General features: G+C 33.6%; 1 protein-coding gene across 1 annotated transcript; it reads left to right on the forward strand.

Moving 5' to 3' along the window:
* The first annotated feature begins 1963 nt into the window (after positions 1-1963).
* LOC149423737 (trypsin eta-like) lies at positions 1964-19485 on the forward strand. The gene is made up of 4 exons (XM_089632284.1): positions 1964-1976; positions 7599-7657; positions 11227-11373; positions 19321-19485. Exons 1-4 carry the CDS (start codon positions 1964-1966, stop codon positions 19483-19485), a joined length of 384 nt encoding a protein of 127 aa, XP_089488410.1.
* The last annotated feature ends 221 nt before the right edge of the window (positions 19486-19706 follow it).

Raw genomic sequence — 19706 nt, forward strand, 5'->3', positions numbered from 1 at the left:
AGGACATGACTCATCAGGCTTAATAATCGATAGTCACTGCACTTCTTAGGGTATTGTTTTTTAGGCAATGTCACGAAGGTGGATTTTAGCCAATCTTGGGGTATATTCCCTGTGTCGTATATAGAATTAAATAACCTCAACAGGTAGTCAACATTTTCATCATTAAAGAGCCTCAACACTTCAACTAGAATATTGTCTGGTCCGCACGCTTTTCTATTGTCTGAAGTCTTTATCGGATGAAGAATTTCTGATTTTAAAATCGATGGTCCATGCAATTGATCATTGGGAATATTAATGTCACGTCTAATATCTTTGAATGTATCATGAATATACTTTTCCCATGTTTGTAAAATATTTTTTTCATCCAATATTAATTTATTCGAATCGTCAACTAAACATGATGGAGTAATTCTTCTAGAAGTGCCTGTAATTTCCTTTAATTTTTTTGTGAAGTTTGAATGCATTGTGACTACGACTGTACTACTTTAGTTCTTCACACTGTGACTTCATCCATTCTTCTTTGGCTTTTTTAATTTCACGTCTAATCGTTTTTTGTAAGTTTTTATATTGTCTCATTATGTTTGTGTTTACGTCTCTCATCCATTAAGTTCAAAATGTGGTCAATCATCCAATTCTTTTTTTCTAATTTTCTTATCAGCTTTTAAATTTGAACCACAGGTTTCACGTATAACTGACTTAAGGTTATCCCATTGTGTTTGTATTTCTATCGATGGGTCACAAAGGAGCAGCCTAATATTATCTTTCAAAGTCTGAGATACCCTATTTCACTTCTTCATGGAGTTTCGAGATATCCATTTTAATTTTGGTTTTGGGCTTTTTTATTTGTTTTAAGCGTAAAACAATATCGGCAGTTAACAAAACATGGTCAGAACCAATGTCCGCACCAAGGTACGTGGTGACTCTCTTTACGGAGTTCCTGAATCTATGGTCTACTAACACATAGTCAATTTGGTTCCTGACAATATCATAGATTGTTCCATCCTGAGGTGATCTCCACGTATAAAGCCTTCTATTCGGGAGTTTAAACCAGGTATTTAATACAACCATATTTTTATCCTGGCAGAATTCATATAGTCTATCACCTCTTTGATTGCTTATGCCTAAGCCATATTCACCAACTATATGAAAGCGGCGACCTTCACCAATTTTGGTATTTAAGTCTCCAATGACAAAATTGACTTTTCCTCCTTTCAAACTTTGCAATGTACTGGCTAGTGAGTCATAAAAAGATTCCACATCACCATCATATCTCACATCCGCTGTTGGTGCATACACTTGACTAATATTAATGTTGATGGGTGGACAGTGTAATTGTAATAATATTATTCTGTCCAAGATGGATACAAAATTCTTAACAAATTTTACATACTTCTCCATGACAAATACAGCAACTCCGTTTCGACGGTTTCTGTCCTGTGGGTCACTTCCTGAGTAGTATAGATTTCCCTTCTCATGTTGGTGTATGCCGCTGCCAGTCCATCTCAGTTCAATAATTCCAAGAATATATACTTTTAATCTTTCCATTTCCTGTATTGCATTATCCAATTTACCGCTGTATAAACTTCTTACATTCCATGTTCCTAGTTTTATTTTTGAATTCACTATTTTGAGCCGGGAGATTCTTCGCACCCCTGGCCCATTTAAGGGCCACCCGGGACTCGGGGCCATTGGTTGGTTTCTCTCCATAGTGATATGCTGGGAAAGATACTGGAGTGGTTTCTCATTGCCTTCTCCAGGGATTTTTCGGTAGGGGTTACCTTCCCTTAGCTGAGCTGATCCGGTTTTATGGCGCCGGAAAGTCGCCATTCGCCCTCTCCTTATCAGCTACGATCATGATGTTAGGGTCAGTGGTCATATTGCCCGGGACTCGGGGGATCATAAAAACCACTCTAGGACGCTAAGGAGTAGGACTTACTGGAAATGTTGCTGATGTTATTGCAAAATGGCGTATCACGGTATTTTATAGGCCCACATCCCCCAGCAGGAAAATGTTCCACCGTGGCCTTTCCAGTCATTGAGCCCCATTCAGCTATAGAACGAGTTAATTTACCTAGAAATTTAGGAGGTAGAGGTACAGTCAAAATAACTTCTTTGAAACATAATCAGGTAGAAATGCTAAGAACTTTTTTCCATAGGAAAGCTCATAGCTCAGAAATGCACAAAATAATTTGCAAGGCAGATAGAAATATTACACCTTTAAATTTATACGATGAGAATGCCAACATTTTTATAAATCCCAACCAGGAATTATTAGATTCCTGGTCAAATAAAATTTTACACGCAAAACACTTCAATTATCTCAACCAAACGTATGTTGACAATTTTTTGTCAAACAAATGGTTGAGTATTGGGGAGTTGAGCGCAGAAATAGAAGGATTTATGCTTGCCATTTAGGATAGAGTCATTAATACTAAAAATTATAGAAAGCATATAATCAAAGATACAAATCAAATTGATGATTTGTGTAGAAAATGTTTGGCTTTTCCGGAAACTATAGAACATATTATATCGGGATGTTCTTTATTAGCACCGTCCGAGTATACATTTAGGCACAATCAATTTTTAAAAATAATTCACCAAAATTTGGTAATTAAACATAACTTGATTGACTGCCGTAATATAGTACAATATTATGAATACGAACCAAATTCATTTTTAGAAAACAATTTTTTTTAAATATATTATGATAAAACTATACTAACAGACCGAACGATAAGTCACAATAGACCCGATATAGTTTTACATGACAAAATTAAAAAAAATAACTTATATCATTGATGTCGCTATTCCAAATTCCTGTAATATCCAAAAATCTGTTAATGAAAAAATAAGAAAATACACAGATTTAGAAAATGAAATAAAAAGAATTTGGCATTCTCAGACTATAAAAATATTACTATTCGTTATTTCGGCTACTGGCATTATACCTAGCTCTCTCATTAAAAATTTAGGCGTATTAGATCTATCAAAAAATGTATATATAAAGATGCAAAAGTCGGTCATTTTGAATACATTTAAGATAACTAAAGATTTTTTAAATATTTATGTTGAGGGATCAGTAAAATTTATAGGCCCTGTTAGAAGTTCTACCGAGCCGAACTCTCTGATATGAAAATATTTGGAGTCGGTGAATTATTTTCCCATTTGATCTCTGGTGAGTTGACGTGTTTTCTTGTATTGTTTTGTATTTATTTTGCTTAAATAATGCATTTACATAATGTTGATTGACTAGATGATCATTTGTGGAAAAGTGTGTGGAAGGGTTTAGTTTTTCCTATGGGGAAGATTTATCCCGGACAATAAAATCGGAAGTATTTAAAAAAAATAGCCGTTTTTGTGCAAAATCACATTTTTACACTTCTACAATGATCTACTAACTATATATGGAGATAACATACAATACATGGATAAGCGCTTTAAAAATATGATAAATTCTTCAAATGGCAATTTTGTGATAATGCATCCCGTATTAAAAGTGAAGTTTTAAACATTAGCTCTTAAATAATATTTGACAGTTAGAACTTTGCGATCGGTGTTATTATATATATAGATAAGTTATATACATAGAGTGGTTGCTAATTTGTTAATTAAAAAGCATACATTCAATGATTGCACAATATAGTGTATTATGTATAAAAACAATTAAAGTAAGAGTTTTCATACGCTTTTTAATTCTATGAATCCCAAAACGTTACCGATAATGTTTCGTACATTATAATTGATGGTAATGTATTGCTAGATGTCACAAACACAAATAAAATTTTAAAAAATATACAAATAGTTACGGCACCCATATAATTATACTTTACAACATCATAATGTCAATTACATACAAATCCAAATCAAAACAAATATTGATAAACATGCATATCAATCAATATAATATCCATATCAATCAATATAACATCCATATCAATCAACATAACATCCATATTAATTTATATACCATCCATATCAATCAATATAACATCCATAAAATATAATTACATCCATATCAATCAACATAACACACATATCAATCAACATAACATCCATATAAATCAATATAATTTCCATAAAATATAACATCCATATTATATAACATCAAAATATTTTTGAAACCCATTTATTTTTTGCATACTGGGAATTAAACGTAATTCAGTTACAATGCATTTTCCTTTACATTTTTAAATTTAATTTTATCGACTTCCTCTGGTATTTTGAAATTCGGTTAAATAATTGTTGGGTTCTTAAGCCATGTTATGTTACCCTTCCTCCTTCTCTCTGCCCTGACGATGGACACTGTAACGCTGTCCAAAACGTTGGCTAAGTTCATCACAATAATACTTTTTGCCTTGATAATAATGAAAATCGATTTCTTGAAGATACGTAGTTTAATTAATAATATTCTCCATATATTTTGACACACGACTTTAAAATTAATAAAATATCTTAAAAAGTTTATTATCGACTGATATATTATAACCATTGCTTTCTAAAATGGTCGCTGATGCGGCACATTTTTTTAAATTTAAAAACCGACTTACTTTATAAATAAATAAAATAGCTAGTGTTTGATGAAGTTTTTAAAATGACGTCATATACTAATCAGTATAAAAACAAAACGCTTAGCTTATAATGGTTTAGTTTATCAAAATGTTTCTTCCAGTAATAGTGTTTTGTTTGGTACTTACTTCCAATTCTTCACAGGATGTTTCCGCTTTATTTTATACGGGCAAGTTATAATTATATGTTTTTTTAAGTTTAATAATTTTGTAAACTATAAATACATGTTGAATTTATGTTGAAAAAAAGGATTGTTTCATGACGTGTCTATTAACCAGTTCATTAGTCTGACATCTTTCAATATTAAAGTTAATTATATACATAGAGAGACAACGTTTTTACTGACATCCTTTAATAAATCATCGCCTTATTTAGTAACGGTCACAATTAATTTTTTTCATTTTTTTTTGTTATTAGTTCTAATTGCAAAGTTTGTACGTGATAAAGGTATAAAGTATAAATTGAATTTTTTTTCAAAGTCCTCCTTTTTAGGTTTTGATGTTCTGAGGCAGTCTTTAATAAATCATCGCCTTATTTAGTAACGGTCACAATTAATTTTTTTCATTTTTTTTTGTTATTAGTTCTAATTGCAAAGTTTGTACGTGATAAAGGTATAAAGTATAAATTGAATTTTTTTTCAAAGTCCTCCTTTTTAGGTTTTGATGTTCTGAGGCAGCCTGTAGTTTTTAAACTTTTGTATTTAGTTTCAAGTTGTCTTTACATCGTCTTCATAATGTTTGTTGAATATCACTTTGTTCTCTCAGCCATGTTTTTACTTTTGTTTTAAATATATTCATTTCCGTTATTTTTTATTTGATTTGGTAGAGCATTTTGTAATTTCGTAGCATAGAATTTAATAATTCTCTGTCCAAAGGGTGTGTTCAAACTAGGAGTTCAAACTGGGAGTTCAAACTGAGAGTTAAAACTGGGAGTTCAAACTGGGAGTTCAAACTGGGAGTTTAAACTGGGAGTAACCACTATATTTTGATATTTCTATTTTTGAGACCGATAATTCGTGGTGGAATTCCATTATAATATATTATAATAAAACAAATAAAAAACTTTATTCCACTTAATTTTATTTTGACCGTAACCGGTTTCAGCTCGTCAAAGCCATCTTCAGACTGGTACACAAAATTCTTAGTCTACGGTTTATATACACAACATATGGGGGAGGGGGGAGAGGGGTAGTTTATAGGGTTTTAATCAATTTTATTTGTTACTAAGTCGTTTAAGATTGTCGAATTTCTAAATATTTATTTGGATTTACCAAATATTTAGAAATTCGACAATCTTAAACGACTTAGTAACAAATAAAATTGATTAAAACCCTATAAACTACCCCTCTCCCCCCTCCCCCATATGTTGTGTATATAAACCGTAGACTAAGAATTTTGTGTACCAGTCTGAAGATGGCTTTGACGAGCTGAAACCGGTTACGGTCAAAATAAAATTAAGTGGAATAAAGTTTTTTATTTGTTTTATTATAATATATCACTATATTTTGGCTTATTACTCTGGTTGAGTATTTAAGTTGGGCAATATTAAGATATATTTTTTAATTTTAAATAAAATGTTTTTTTGAATAAAGTTTTTGTACATTGTAGACTTGTAAGTTTTTAAATATTTCTTCTTTCGGAGTTCTAACCGGAACTTTTATAATTGTCTTTAGAACTGTTTTTTGGGCTTTGTTGAGCCGCTCTGTGTGAGTGCTGAAGGCAGATCCCCAACCAGTTATCCCGTACTCTATATTTGTTTAAATATTTGATTTAATTGTAGTATTTTAAATAGATAAATCGTCCTATGCTATTGCCTACTCCTGAACGAGTAGCTAAAAAAATTGCACATAAAAAGTCAGTAATGCCCATTGAGGTATATAGATAGAACAAACATTGGCTTTCGAAGTGTGGGTCACTTACATCGGTTCATTATCCACTGTGAGATTCCACGGTCTTCAGTCGGTTACAAACGCTCGCCGGGCACAGGTCTCCGGCAATAACTTCGAAATCTCGACATGCACGCTGAGATATTGTACAAGTCGTATTGGCAAAGACAGGGAAAGCAATGATATAACCTTTCATCGGGGAATAATATATGTTCGTACCATAATCTGTAGTCGTGTAAACTAGCTTTTTAATTTAAAAAATCAAGTAGCGCTTGAAGTTGGCGTGCCGGTAAGCTAAATGTTTCAAGCAGTAGCACAGCGGGCAGCCACCGGTGACCCACATCGACAGCCGCCACACCCCCTCCCTACTTCCCGCATTAGTACAACATTTTGCACTAATTTTGTAAGGAATATAGATCCCATTTATATGACTCAGTGGTAATTCCAGCAATCGGAAAACGATGATCGCCACTAATTATGCTACGTATACATACACGAGCCAGAGAACTGCCGAACTGAACCTCAACTTATGGGAAAGGAACAAAGCAACCGCAAAGGGCACCGCTTGCAGTTTCTTCGTTCCTTTCGCAAATGTATACGTACCATTATGCGCTTCCAAACGAACACGATACAAAATGTTTGTGCTATTCATTATTTATAAGGAAATTAACATTTTATTGCATTTCAATAATATGTATATTAAGTAGATAAAAGTGAATCTCTCTATTTTAAAATGCATGGGTACATATTTTTTTTTTGTTTCTCCCGTAGATTTGCTAAAATTGACCTAGGTCTAAGTGACCCAGACAACATCATGATTTTGCAATTTCTTTGCAAGTTTATCAGCATTTTAATTATTGGAATAATCCGAGTATTTGTATAGTATTATAGATAGGCTGATGCTTTTACTATTAAAATGCATTTTATTTAACTTGTTTTCTGGATTTATGTGACTAATGAAATGAATTACAAATAATGTGTATTATTTTTAGCTGCCTACGGTTTGTTTATATTTTGCCTCGAAACAGACAAATTTCCTTGAAATTTAGTAATATATGTCTTGTTAATAATAGCTTAATAATTAATAATTAATTAATTTCTTGTTAATAATAATTTTTGAAAAAAAAAAACAAACTTGTGTTTTCAGAGAGAATTGTCGGCGGTATGCCAACCACCATAGAAAAGCACCCTTATCAAGTATTCATCGTTGGTTTCCGCTCAGATGGCCATAGCTACACCTGTGGGAGATCTATAATCTCAGAAACATGGATTATGACTGCTGCCCATTGCATCAATGAGTACAAACCACAAACATTTACTATTTAATCTTTGAAATTAAACAACTATTTGAAATTATGAAACAATAAAGTACAAAAAACAAAAACGATTACGACGTGACCGAGGCTTGATCCCAAAACCATTACTCTATTTAGGAGTAACGACCTGCCAAATGAGCTTCAAAGACCTTTTTGCCTTTCGTCATTTTAGTAATGTACAATTTAAAAAAAAACAATGATGCTTTTTTGAAATAATTTGTTGCGGTATTGATATTTTTAAAGAACTTTTCTGTATTTATTAAAAAAAAAGTAAATACAATTGGTCAATTTCCATAATAATTTTTCGATTTAAATGAAATGCGTAACTTTGAAAAACAGATAAAATATAACGCACGTGAGCCGCTCCCTACTAGTAAATACATAATTAACCAATCAAAAGGGTAAAATGAAAGGTATAAAATCAAATCCATCTATAACATTGAATTCGGGCCTTTCCGTTAATTTTCAAGTACCTTTTAATTAACTTACTTGCTACCGAGAAGCGGCTCACGTGCGTCGTGCGTCCCGTTTGGAGGCAACTAATGACGAAGATGTTTATTTATACTTATTCAAGAGTGAAAGTCGGAGAATAGCCACAATACGATTTTTAATTTTAAGACTAAATAATTTTTTTAAATTATTAGAATTGCATGCATTATTTTCAGCGCGATTAAAATAACCGGGATGTATGGAAGCACTTACAATAATAAAGGAGGCTATTATTTTGAAGCAAAATCATTTTTTACTCATGAAAAGTATAACCGAGGGGGAAGTGATTTTGACATCGGTCTTATAGAACTTTATTATCAGATAAATTTTCTAACCCCACAAGTAAAGAAAATTAAATTGGCAGGACCTTGGGACAGAGAACTTCGTGATTTTGATAATGCAATTGTTACGGGATGGGGTATTACATCTGTGAGTATTAATATTTTTTTATATGTGTAAGAGTTTCACGTTGTCATAACAACTAAATAATTCACATAATTTTTTTTTTTCTTAATGAAAGATACAAATCGTAGTTTAAAATCATACCCAATCTCTCTCTTAGATGCAAAACTGTGGTAATCAATGCTTGATTAAGCGCATAATCGGCTTAATCCGATCCGCGTGATAAGGCAATAATAACAAACATTAAAAAAACGATTATTTATAATTCATGGCACGTGTCACTATAATAATATACTATAATAAGTAGTATTACACTGATTTACTTTGTTGATACAAAGCGGGGCTTACGATCAAAAGGGCATAACTACAAAAACGGTTGTTTTGAATTAATCTTGGTTTCGGTAATGCCATAATCATATTTATTAGTGATATGAAGATCTGTCTCGTACATAGAGCTGTTAAAGAGATACAGTTAGTTATATTAGTTGGGCATATGAGCATGCCAATCTTTATTTACGTTTTTCTCAAAATTGTGTTTTTGTAGATAGGCCGTTGTGATCATAAACCCCCAAAAGTGCAAAGCGCGAAAAAATAATTCAATCAAATATGTGTTAGGAAAATTGGAAAATACGAGTGATCACTATAAGATACTCATGTATAAGTATATTTTACAATGTTCCATTTTCCCATTGTTTGTGTTTTCATTCCAACCGCGCTAGAACATGTAAAATTAACAAACACGCAAAATTAGCTTACGTATGTACAATGTGTACATGTGATATAACATTATGAAAAAAAAATCATATGGATTGCGATTTGGTAAAACCCTTCAAGCCACAAAATGAAAATTTTACAGGAGACGATAAAAATGAATATTTTTAAATTCGTAAAAATAATTAAAAAGCTTAAAATTTATTTTGAAAAGGTCATTTTTATTTAAGTAAAATATTGGAATTTTATTTATAATTATGAGAGATTTGAGGGTTGAGTAATGAAATCTATGTTTTTTTTCGAAATAACACCATTTACTTAAATTTGGAACTTGAATTAAAAGCGATTTAAAAAGCAAAAATTACTTTACCATGTTGTTCTTTGAAGACTACTCTACATGAAACCACTGAAAAGTAACATCCAAAAAAATGTGGATTGCAGGGTTTTATCAAAAACCAAACGATATGAAGCAGATACTGTAATGTGACTTCATAATTTCAAATAAAAAAAATAACTTTGGAAATACCACTTTTGCTTTTTATACTTAACGCGGACCACAACACCAGGGCCCCGAAGAAGCTACGGTTGTAGCGAAACTGATCGGCATTAGGAATGAAAAATAAAATTATTGTTTAATGAAAAATTATATTATTTATTTTTATATAGGTACTTCGGTTTCAATTTCTAATTTGGTTTTTAAGAGTGTTATGTTTTAATTTAAAATTATTATTTTTTTATAAATAGCTTAATAAATACCGGTTTCGATTCACTCACGTCATTAAATTGCATTTTTAAACTAATATAAAATTATCCAAGTACATAAATAATTTAATATCGTTAGAGGAGGTAATGAGGGTGTGGTTTTAAAGAGGGGGAGAGCTGGAGGAGTCAAAATAAGTAAATATGGTTAGCAAAGTTCATTTGCAGAATGCTATTATTTTTTAACTAATTAATTTCTAAGGTTAGTTTCTAAAGCGAAAAATTTAAAATACGCGGAATTTTTTTATTTATATACATTAACTCCACACAAGAGGCCTTGAGGAAAATAATTTCCCTCAGGCCCTATGTCATCTCTGGGGAGTGGCTGTGTGGAGGGTCTTTTTGAGGAAAGGAAGGAGTGAAGAAGGGTCTTAAAGATACCTATGTTGTAGGAGGGAGGAAACACAGAAACCGGCAAATCGTTCCACATCTAAATCTATTGCTTGTTTCCAACAAACGATTGGCTATTTCTGAACAGTTTTAATCCCGTAATCAAAGTTCATATTTCTTGATTCTAATTTTAAAGTTTCAAGTCGTCATTTTAACGTATTGTGTATCATATTCATTAAAATCTTACGTGAATATTTCGTTTTTTTTATTTATTTAAAAAAATTATTGTTGAAGTAATAGTTTTTATCTTTGTTGTTTCTATTGGTGTAAAAAAAAATATTATTTACATCAATCAACTGTTAGCCCGATTCCACGCAACGTGTTCTATGATACGATGCATCCCAAACCTAGAACTGTAACCAAACAATAACCTGGAGAAGCTCGCGGTCATTGGAAGGTAAGTAAAGCAGAGGAAGATCTCCGATTGTTAGATTGATCACTGATCAGGTGTCATCACAGACGTCCGCGGTTCTCCACGCGGTATTAGACAATATGGTTTACATATATTTATGTGTTGGATTGATCACTGATCAGGTGTCACCACAGACGTCCGCGGTTCTCCACGCGGTATTAGACAATATGGTTCATATATATTTTTTGTTGGATTGATCACTGATCAGGTGTCACCACAAGCGTCCGCGACTCTCCACGCGGTATTAGACAATATTGTTTAGATAATTGTTGTTTATTATTTTGATATTTTTTCAGGAACATGGCCATGACACTGAAGTGCTGCGTGCAGTCAATGTTCCAATTATTTCTAACGCAAGGTGCCAACAATATATTCCGAAGATTTTGATTAATAATCATAATATCTGTGCTGGATTACCACAAGGCGGTAAAGATGCTTGCCAGGTAAATAATAAGCTGAACCTGAAATACAGATTTTTTGTTCTCATAAAACATTTCTTGAAATCGTTAAATACCTATACACAAAATTTCGTGGATACAGAAAAAAACCATCCTAATATTGTATCTATATAGTTAATATTTAAAAGTAAATTAATATAGAATAAAATTCTAGTCGTGCATCCAAATAATACAAATATATAAAAATGAAGATCACCACAAGGTACCGAACTAACAACTTTTGGAGCAGTACAGTTTTTTTTTTTTTTTTTAACATTATTTCTGGCTTTCACCCTTCAAGGGTGTTCTTGGCCATCATTTAAAATTATTGAGAAATGAAAGGTGAATTTAAATATTAATTTTATTTAAATAGGCAAATTTCAAAATTATAATGAAAATTGGAGTCGAGTTCAGACTTAGAAGAGATGAGATGTTGAATGGAGGGGAGGCAATTTTAGATAAGGCTTGATAGAATAGAGGATATTTGTTTAGAGAGGGACAACCAAAAAATATGTGATCTAAAGTTCCCACTTCTAGACCACAGAATGTACAATCTGGGGAGTCAACAACGTGAATTTTAAAAAGATGGGAAGGAACGGAACAATGTCCGATCCTCATTCGAATGAGTGAAGAAATTTCTTTTTTGGAAAAATGAGGGAATTGCTGAAACCACGGTTTTGATGGAATAGTCCTTTGTATTGAGGCATAGCAGGCTCCCTTGGATTGACTAGCAATGTGCCAATACTCCGACCAAACATTGCGGGATCCATCTTTGATGATGGAAAAAATGTCAGATAGGGGAATGTGGTTTACGAGGGTAACAACAGGGTTGGACGCTCCTTGTTTTGCCAAGGCATCCGCAATATCATTACCCATGATACCAACATGTCCAGGAATCCAAATCAGAGTTACAGTTTTACCATAGCTTTGAATGGAGGCTATCATCTCTCGAATAAGGCATACAAAGTGATCATCAGGATGAAGAAGAGGACTGGATTTAAGTTTTTGGAGGGAACTGAGAGAGTCAGAGAGAACGAGGGAATGTTCAAAATTATTTTTGATTATATATTTGAGAGATTCTATTATAGCAATGCACTCAGCTGAAAATATTGAAAATTGATTTGAAATTGAATGAAATATTCTGTCATTAGAATTATTGTGGTAAACGTTAATACCTATACCACAGTTAGGAGAGTCGGGAGATTTGGATCCATCAGTAAATAAAAGAGAAAAGTTGGGCCATTTAGATGAAATAATGTCATTGAACATATTATTGACAGTTCGGGCCGGGAGATTGGAATGACTTTTAAGGATTCCGATCCCTTCTATTATTGTTGGGGATAGGGTGACGTGACTATATTTTAATTTGTATAAGGGTAGTAGATCATTTTGGATGATGTGAAGCTCTGAGAGAGACTTAAAATTTTTACAGATGTCAGGAAGAGGTTTAGTTGAAGCTCTGTTTGTAGATGAATGGGTTGAGTCAATGAACAACGAGACGCTGGGGATAACCTGATGACATTTAGAATTTAAACATTTAAGAACAAATTTGTCAGCAAATAGTTGACGCCTTAAATAAAGAGGAGGATCAGAACATTCTACTTGAAGGGAATTGATGGGTGACGATTGCATCGCTCCAGTTATAATTCGCAAAGATTTAGATTGAATTTTGTCTAATTTATCAAGTACATTTTTTGAGGCAGTACTAAAAAGTGGGCAGGCATAGTCAAGATGGCTTCGAATAAGTGCGTTGTAAAGCAACTAGGGTGTAATGGGTTAGGGTTGTAATGCAAGTAGGGTGAGCACCCCACCAAACGCCAGATAATGATCTGATGATATTTAAATTTTTTTCGCATTTAGTAACTAAATTATTAATATGGGAAGACCATTTAAGTTTCCTATCAAATGTTACTCCCAAAAATTTTACTTCAGAAGCGTTGGGGATTGGAGAATTTTTAAATAAAATTTGAACGGGGGGGTTTTTATGGCGGTTTGAGAAGGTGACACACTGAGTCTTTTGGATTGAAAGTTCAAGACCATTTAAGGTGAGCCATGTGCAAAGGGCATTCATGGCTTCGTTAAGATATTTGACGGCGAGAGGGATGATTTTGGATGATAAGAAGAAAGCTATGTCATCTGCGAACTCAATAACTTTTACTTGTGGGGGAATAGCGACATGCATATCATATGTGTATATATTATACAGTAAGGGGGACAATACATCGCCTTGTGGTAAACCCTTCCAAATAGACCTACTTTGAGGAAAAATATCTGGAAGTTCAATGAAAATTTTTCTATCTAGAAATAGATTAATAATAGATTGGACAAACATGGGGGGAAGGCCAAGGCCTAGAAGTTTTTTTTTCAAGATTGGGATGGAAACATTGTCAAAGGCGCCTTCTATATCTATAAAGACGGCAAGACAAACTTCCTGTTTAGAAATTGATAAATTAATATCAGTACTGATGATGGCAAGGTTATCTTGAGTGGATTTTTTTTTCCTAAATCCAAATTGAGATGGAGAGAGAAGCTGTTTACTCTCGACAAAAAATTCTAATCGGTTTTTAATTAATTTTTCATAAAGTTTACTGAGGGTGGATGAAAGAGCGATTGGCCTGTAGTTGGATCCAGAATTTGGTGATTTGTTTGTTTTTAAAATAGGGATGATTATTTGACAACTCCAGTCATCAGGCATTATACCAGTCTGGAAGATTTTATTTAAGATGCTTAAGAAGTGGTTTAGAACATTATCATTACTATTTTTGATTATGCTGTAAGGTATACCATCTCTGCCTGGAGATGAGTCCTTGACTGTTGATAAACAATTTTTTAGCTCAATTAAGGTAAACGGAGAGTCTAGCCAATGATTAGACATAGGAGTATTATAGATGGGCGTTATTTCATCTAAGTTAGGTACAGAAGGGGGGGCAATTTTGTCCAAAAATTCATCGATCCATTTAGAATGAGACGCTCGAGGAGATGGTGAACTGAAGGAAGATCTAAATCTTCGGATCATAGACCAAACTTCCGAAATTGGAGTGTTCGGAGATACTGAACTGCAGAAGTTGTACCACCCGGATCTTTTTTTTGACCTCAATACCCTTTTGGCATTGGATTCAGCGTTTTTGTATATAAGATAGTTCTCCATAGTCATATTGTAACGATAGGAAAGAGATTTAGCTTTCCGAATTCTTACTACTTTGGAACATTCCTCATCCCACCAGGGAGTTGGAGGGAGTTTTTTGAGAGTTTTAGTTTTAGGGGGAGGATTTGATTTATTTATTGCAGTTATGAGCATTGATTTGAAGTTATTATAATCATCTTTGACGGAAAATATATCGGTGGCGGGTGAATTTAATAGGAACTTGTCCATATGAGAGTTAAATTCATCCCATTTGGTGTGTTTCGTTTTAATTTTTGTCGAAATATGAGACTTGTCTGATTGGAAAGAAGTTTGATAAGTAATGGTGATCGGGAAATGATCACTGGAGCAAGGGTCGGGGGACACCACCCACGAGGAGAGAGAAGCCAAACTAGTAGAACATATCGATAGATCCACTGCACTGGGGTTTGTGCTGGGGCGTGAGATCCTAGTAGGAGATCCGTCATTCAAAAGGAAAAGGTTGGATTGATCTAGGAAATCCATCACACTTCGACCATCTCGGTCGGAGAAAGCAGAACCCCAGACGGGGGAATGGGCATTAAAATCGCCTAATATAAAGAAAGGAGGGCTTAGTTGACTTACAATTTGCAACCAAGTTTGTTTATTGAAGTGGGCTGTTGGGGGAAGATAGACTGAAATAAAGGATGTGTCCTTTATTTTAGCTGCAACCATTTGGAAGTCAGCATTGGGGGGTTTGATATTATTTATTGGGGAAAATGATATGGATTTTTTAATAAAAAGGGCAGCACCGCCGCCCGAACCTTCGGGGCGGTCGTCGCGGAGACAGGAATACCCTCCCACATTAAAGTGGGTGGATGGAGTAAACCAAGTCTCCGAGATAGCAGCCAAAGAAATAAAGTTGGAATTTAATAGGTTAAGGAGATCAGATTTGTTAGAAATAGCACTTCGGCTATTCCACTGAAGTATTCTGACATCCTGAAGAGTCATTTTGAATAAATGATTTTAATGTGGAAACAATAGTAGCAGCGTTGGACGGTAGATTAGTTTGAGAAGAAATAAGGTCAATTAGAAGCATAATAAGAGTTTGGATAAATGAAGAATTGTCTTGGGAGAGTTTTTCAGAAAGTTTAAGAGAGTTCATTGAGGACGGATTATAATTATTTGCACACCCATTTGTGGCATTTGAAAGAGGTGAACCATTGGGATTTAAGAGCAGTGAGTTGTGTTGTTGCTGATCGTATCCAGGAGCCGGTTTAGAGATAGCGTTTTTGTATGTGAATTTAGTTGAACGAGAAGAAGTTGTTGCAGTGGAGGGAAGAGGGTTGGATGAGGAGTTGCTGGATAAAGCCTCAGCAAATGATTTTTTGACAGGCGGGAATAATTTAGAAGCCTGCAGAAAAGACAAGTTCTGAGAGGCCATTGAAATTTTAATATTTTTTTGGCGAGATTGTTCTGGGCAAGATGTGTTGATAGCTGTATGTGAGCCTGAGCAGTTAAAACATTTAGGTGAGGAGGATGAAGGACATTGGTCAGCTGCGTGGTTTTCTCCACATTTAAAACATCTGGGTTGAGATCTGCATGCAGCTTTGGTATGACCAAAACGGCAGCAATTGAAACACTGAGTGGTGGGATAAGTATACATTTCAACTGGTAATGAGTTGAAGAATAAATATATATGGGAGGGAAGAGATTGACCTTCAAAGGTGATAACGACAGATTGGGAGGGCTTCCAGGAAATTATACCCTCAGAGGAGTCCTTGTAATTTAGCCTCCTGGCTTTTATGGGATTGCCAATGTGTTGGGGGGTTGAAAGTGAAGACAGAATTTCTTCGATGGACAGATCGGTCGAGATACCTCTGACCAGGCCCATGCGAGTGACATTGAAAGTAGGGATTTATGCCTTAAACTTTGAATTAGATGAAATGAAGATATTTTTGATGAAACTGTTGGCAGCTGACCCTGAGAGGAATTCGACGGAGATTCGGAAGCGACCCTCGGCTTTTACACCTCCAGGCTTGATTGAAAGATTCTTGCTATTTGATAGGAATTTGCCAAATTCAAGAGGATGGATGGTTTTTCCTTGCTCAGTTTTTTGGGCGTATACTATGAATGGGCCACGGGAATGAAGAGAATAAAAGTTTGTTGGAGGAAGTTGAGAAAGTGCTGGTGGGGACTGTGAAGTCGAAGGCGAGTCAAGTTTTATTGGGGAAGAAGGAGTAAATTTCCTTTTTTTGGTAGAAGTCAAAATGACAGAATCACTGTCAGAAATTTCTACATTTTCCCCGTCTGGGGGGTCCGGAGAGGGATCTGGGGGCTTTGTAGGGGGTCCAGGAGGGAAATCTTCCTCCATTATTCACAACAGTAAACAACTACAATAATAGTATGAAAAATGACAGAAGTAAAAAATTTTATAAATATCTGGAAATCAGCAGCGAAAAGTGACTCCTGGAAGATCAAAAGGGAGAAGAAACCTCAAGGCACAACACACTACACTTTTTTTTGGCCAGAAAACAAAATAGAATGGAAAAAAAATAATTTTAGATAGAGCAAAACAAAACAACTGATGACAGCCAAATGTTATTGTTGCAATGAGCAGTACAGTTATTTATTATATATTTTGAGCGTTGAACTGGAAATAATAACTTTTTAGTATTATTCTAAACCTAGCCTGGAAAATTGCTATTATACCTACTCTTAAATGTAAATTGTAATTGAATCCATTTGATCTACAAGTACAAAAAATTAAGGATGTTTGCGACTGTGCCAATTGAGTACTTTTAATTGATTTTTTTACAATTCAGTTACAATACTCACTATGATCTCATCTAAGTAATTAATCTATTAATTGTCCGTACAAAGATAAACATTTTATTTTACAAGCGAATAAAAAAATACACTTTTGTAAAAATCATCCCTAATAGGTAGGTATATCTACTTATTATATACGTCCAATAACAACAAAATAAATTGCGTACATAGGTACCTTATATTATGAGCGTTCGACTCAAATCATTTATAAGTGAACGTTTGTTCTTTCTTGTTCGATGTGTAAGGAGGCCTGAGGATTCAAGGAGAGAAAGTCATGGTTTTTGCGAAACTGAATTAAGAACGCCAAGATATTTACAAAATCAATATATATCAACCACAAATAGACTAGGTCCGAAAGTAACTAAAAAAGTTTACGATTTTGTGAATAATTTAAAACCTTAAACAATTTATAAAAATCAATAATTATACAACCTGTTGAAATACGTTATCGAAAACCGTTTCATGGGTATTACAAAGAAGTAAATTTTGATGCTAACAAAGAAGAGATGTTCCATTGAATACATTGATGAACTGCTCCAATAGACGTCCAAGGGTGAATTTTTTTGAAGCGATAAAAAAGTTTATGTTTATTTAACGTTTTTTTATATTTGTGGTTCCTTATTTATTAATGATAATAATATTTAAACGGTTTATATAGCGCCGTTTTGTGCAAAATCACCTCAAGGGCGTTGATTAAAATAATGTTTAATTTTTGTCATGGACTGTATGTATTTTCCTAAAATTAATTATATTGTGACAAATTCAATTTGGATTTGTTACTTCTTCAATAATCGCAAATTCACTTTGTACCGTTATTTTAATTTCATGAAAATAAACAACTTACAATACACCAAAAATAGTCGAAAATAGTCAAAATAGTCGACATGTTTCGAAACCAGTGGTTTCTTTGTCAGGATAAATGTAAAATGAAAATTTATAAATAGATGAATGGACAAATAAGTATTTATGTAAAAAATATTACAATATTAAAAAAAATTTAAGAGTGTAGGGATGTATAGTAATTAAATTTATTAGGGGATTTTATACGTTTATAATAAAAAACAGATTCAAAATTTAATGTCATTTAATAATATGTTGATAAATCTTCCCAGCCATTTTATTTTATTGTGGTCAAATCTTTAACAACTCGATTCCTCATAAATTTAAAAATGTGACATAGTCTCCTTGTATTCTTAGATTTCTGCAGGAAATAGAGCATTATTTTTTTATGTAAAAAGAATGAAAATTTTAAGAATGAATGGGGAATTCTTTAAACTTAAATCTAAAATTAAATATCTCAAATTTTCCATTAATTCTAACGGCAGTATCCTACACTAGCCCTCCCAGCGGTGCGAGTTGTGAGAGTCGGTTTTCTTTCATACATTTTAATGGTTTTATTTGTGAAATATTTTATTTTTTTTACGTTAAAAAGTTAATGGAACCAAATATTAAGACTTCCTGGTTTTTGCTCACAATTTTTGTGTTAACAAGTTATAAGCATACCACTGCCATCAAGTACTATTATTAGTCTGGAAATAATTCAACATGATACAAGGAGAAAACTAACTGATATAAAATATTGTTAATTTATTAAAAATCTGTTAACATTAATCGCATTACTGTTAAAAATGGGACTGCAGGCCTAGAACGAATGAATTGAGAAATTTCATAACAAATTTGATAGTTTGATAAACTTTACTGATGTAAAGCACATATATGTAAAGAGGAGGTCGGAATACGTTTCTATAAAATTATAATATTTTCGCATCTCGTTCATTATATTTATTAAAACAAAGCCATCTGCGTGAGCACGTGCTCAGAGATATTCGTAATGACTAATATTTTATTAGGAAATGGGCATGGAATCACATTTTTAACAGTATTTGATTACTAAAAGGCCGAACTCATTTTTCTCCGTGTAGACTTCGCCTCGAGCGGCCAGCGTTGCCAGCCAGCACAAGTAAATGAACAATATTCCTTCATTCTAAGAAGAAAGTTGTACATTTTTTTTTCTGTTTCATGGTGACTCCAGTGGCCCGTTGGTGGTTGGGAATATCCAAGTCGGAATCGTCTCTTGGGGGGTTGGATGCGCACGAGAAGGTCTTCCAGGTGTTTACACGAGAGTAGCAGCGTTCTATGAGTGGATTAATAGTAAAATACCAGTCACTACTGTATTAGATTCCTGATATTCAAGTGTTTTTTTTATACAACTTATCGAATACAACGAATGGCAGTGAGGCATGGAATTGGCAGAGGAAGGATGTAGTAGAATGAATGAAATCCCTGAGGGGTATGTATGGTAACATTTTGTATGATCGTGTGAGAAATGAAGTGAAGATTCGAAAATAATGCAAGGCTAATGTAAACGTGATGAGTCCGATTAAGAAAGGGAAGCTTAGATGGTTTG

This window comes from Hesperophylax consimilis, chromosome 5 (genome assembly GCF_061612785.1).
Source record: "Hesperophylax consimilis isolate HC1 chromosome 5, BYU_Hcon_1.0, whole genome shotgun sequence".
In the NCBI taxonomy this organism is placed as follows: domain Eukaryota; kingdom Metazoa; phylum Arthropoda; class Insecta; order Trichoptera; family Limnephilidae; genus Hesperophylax; species Hesperophylax consimilis.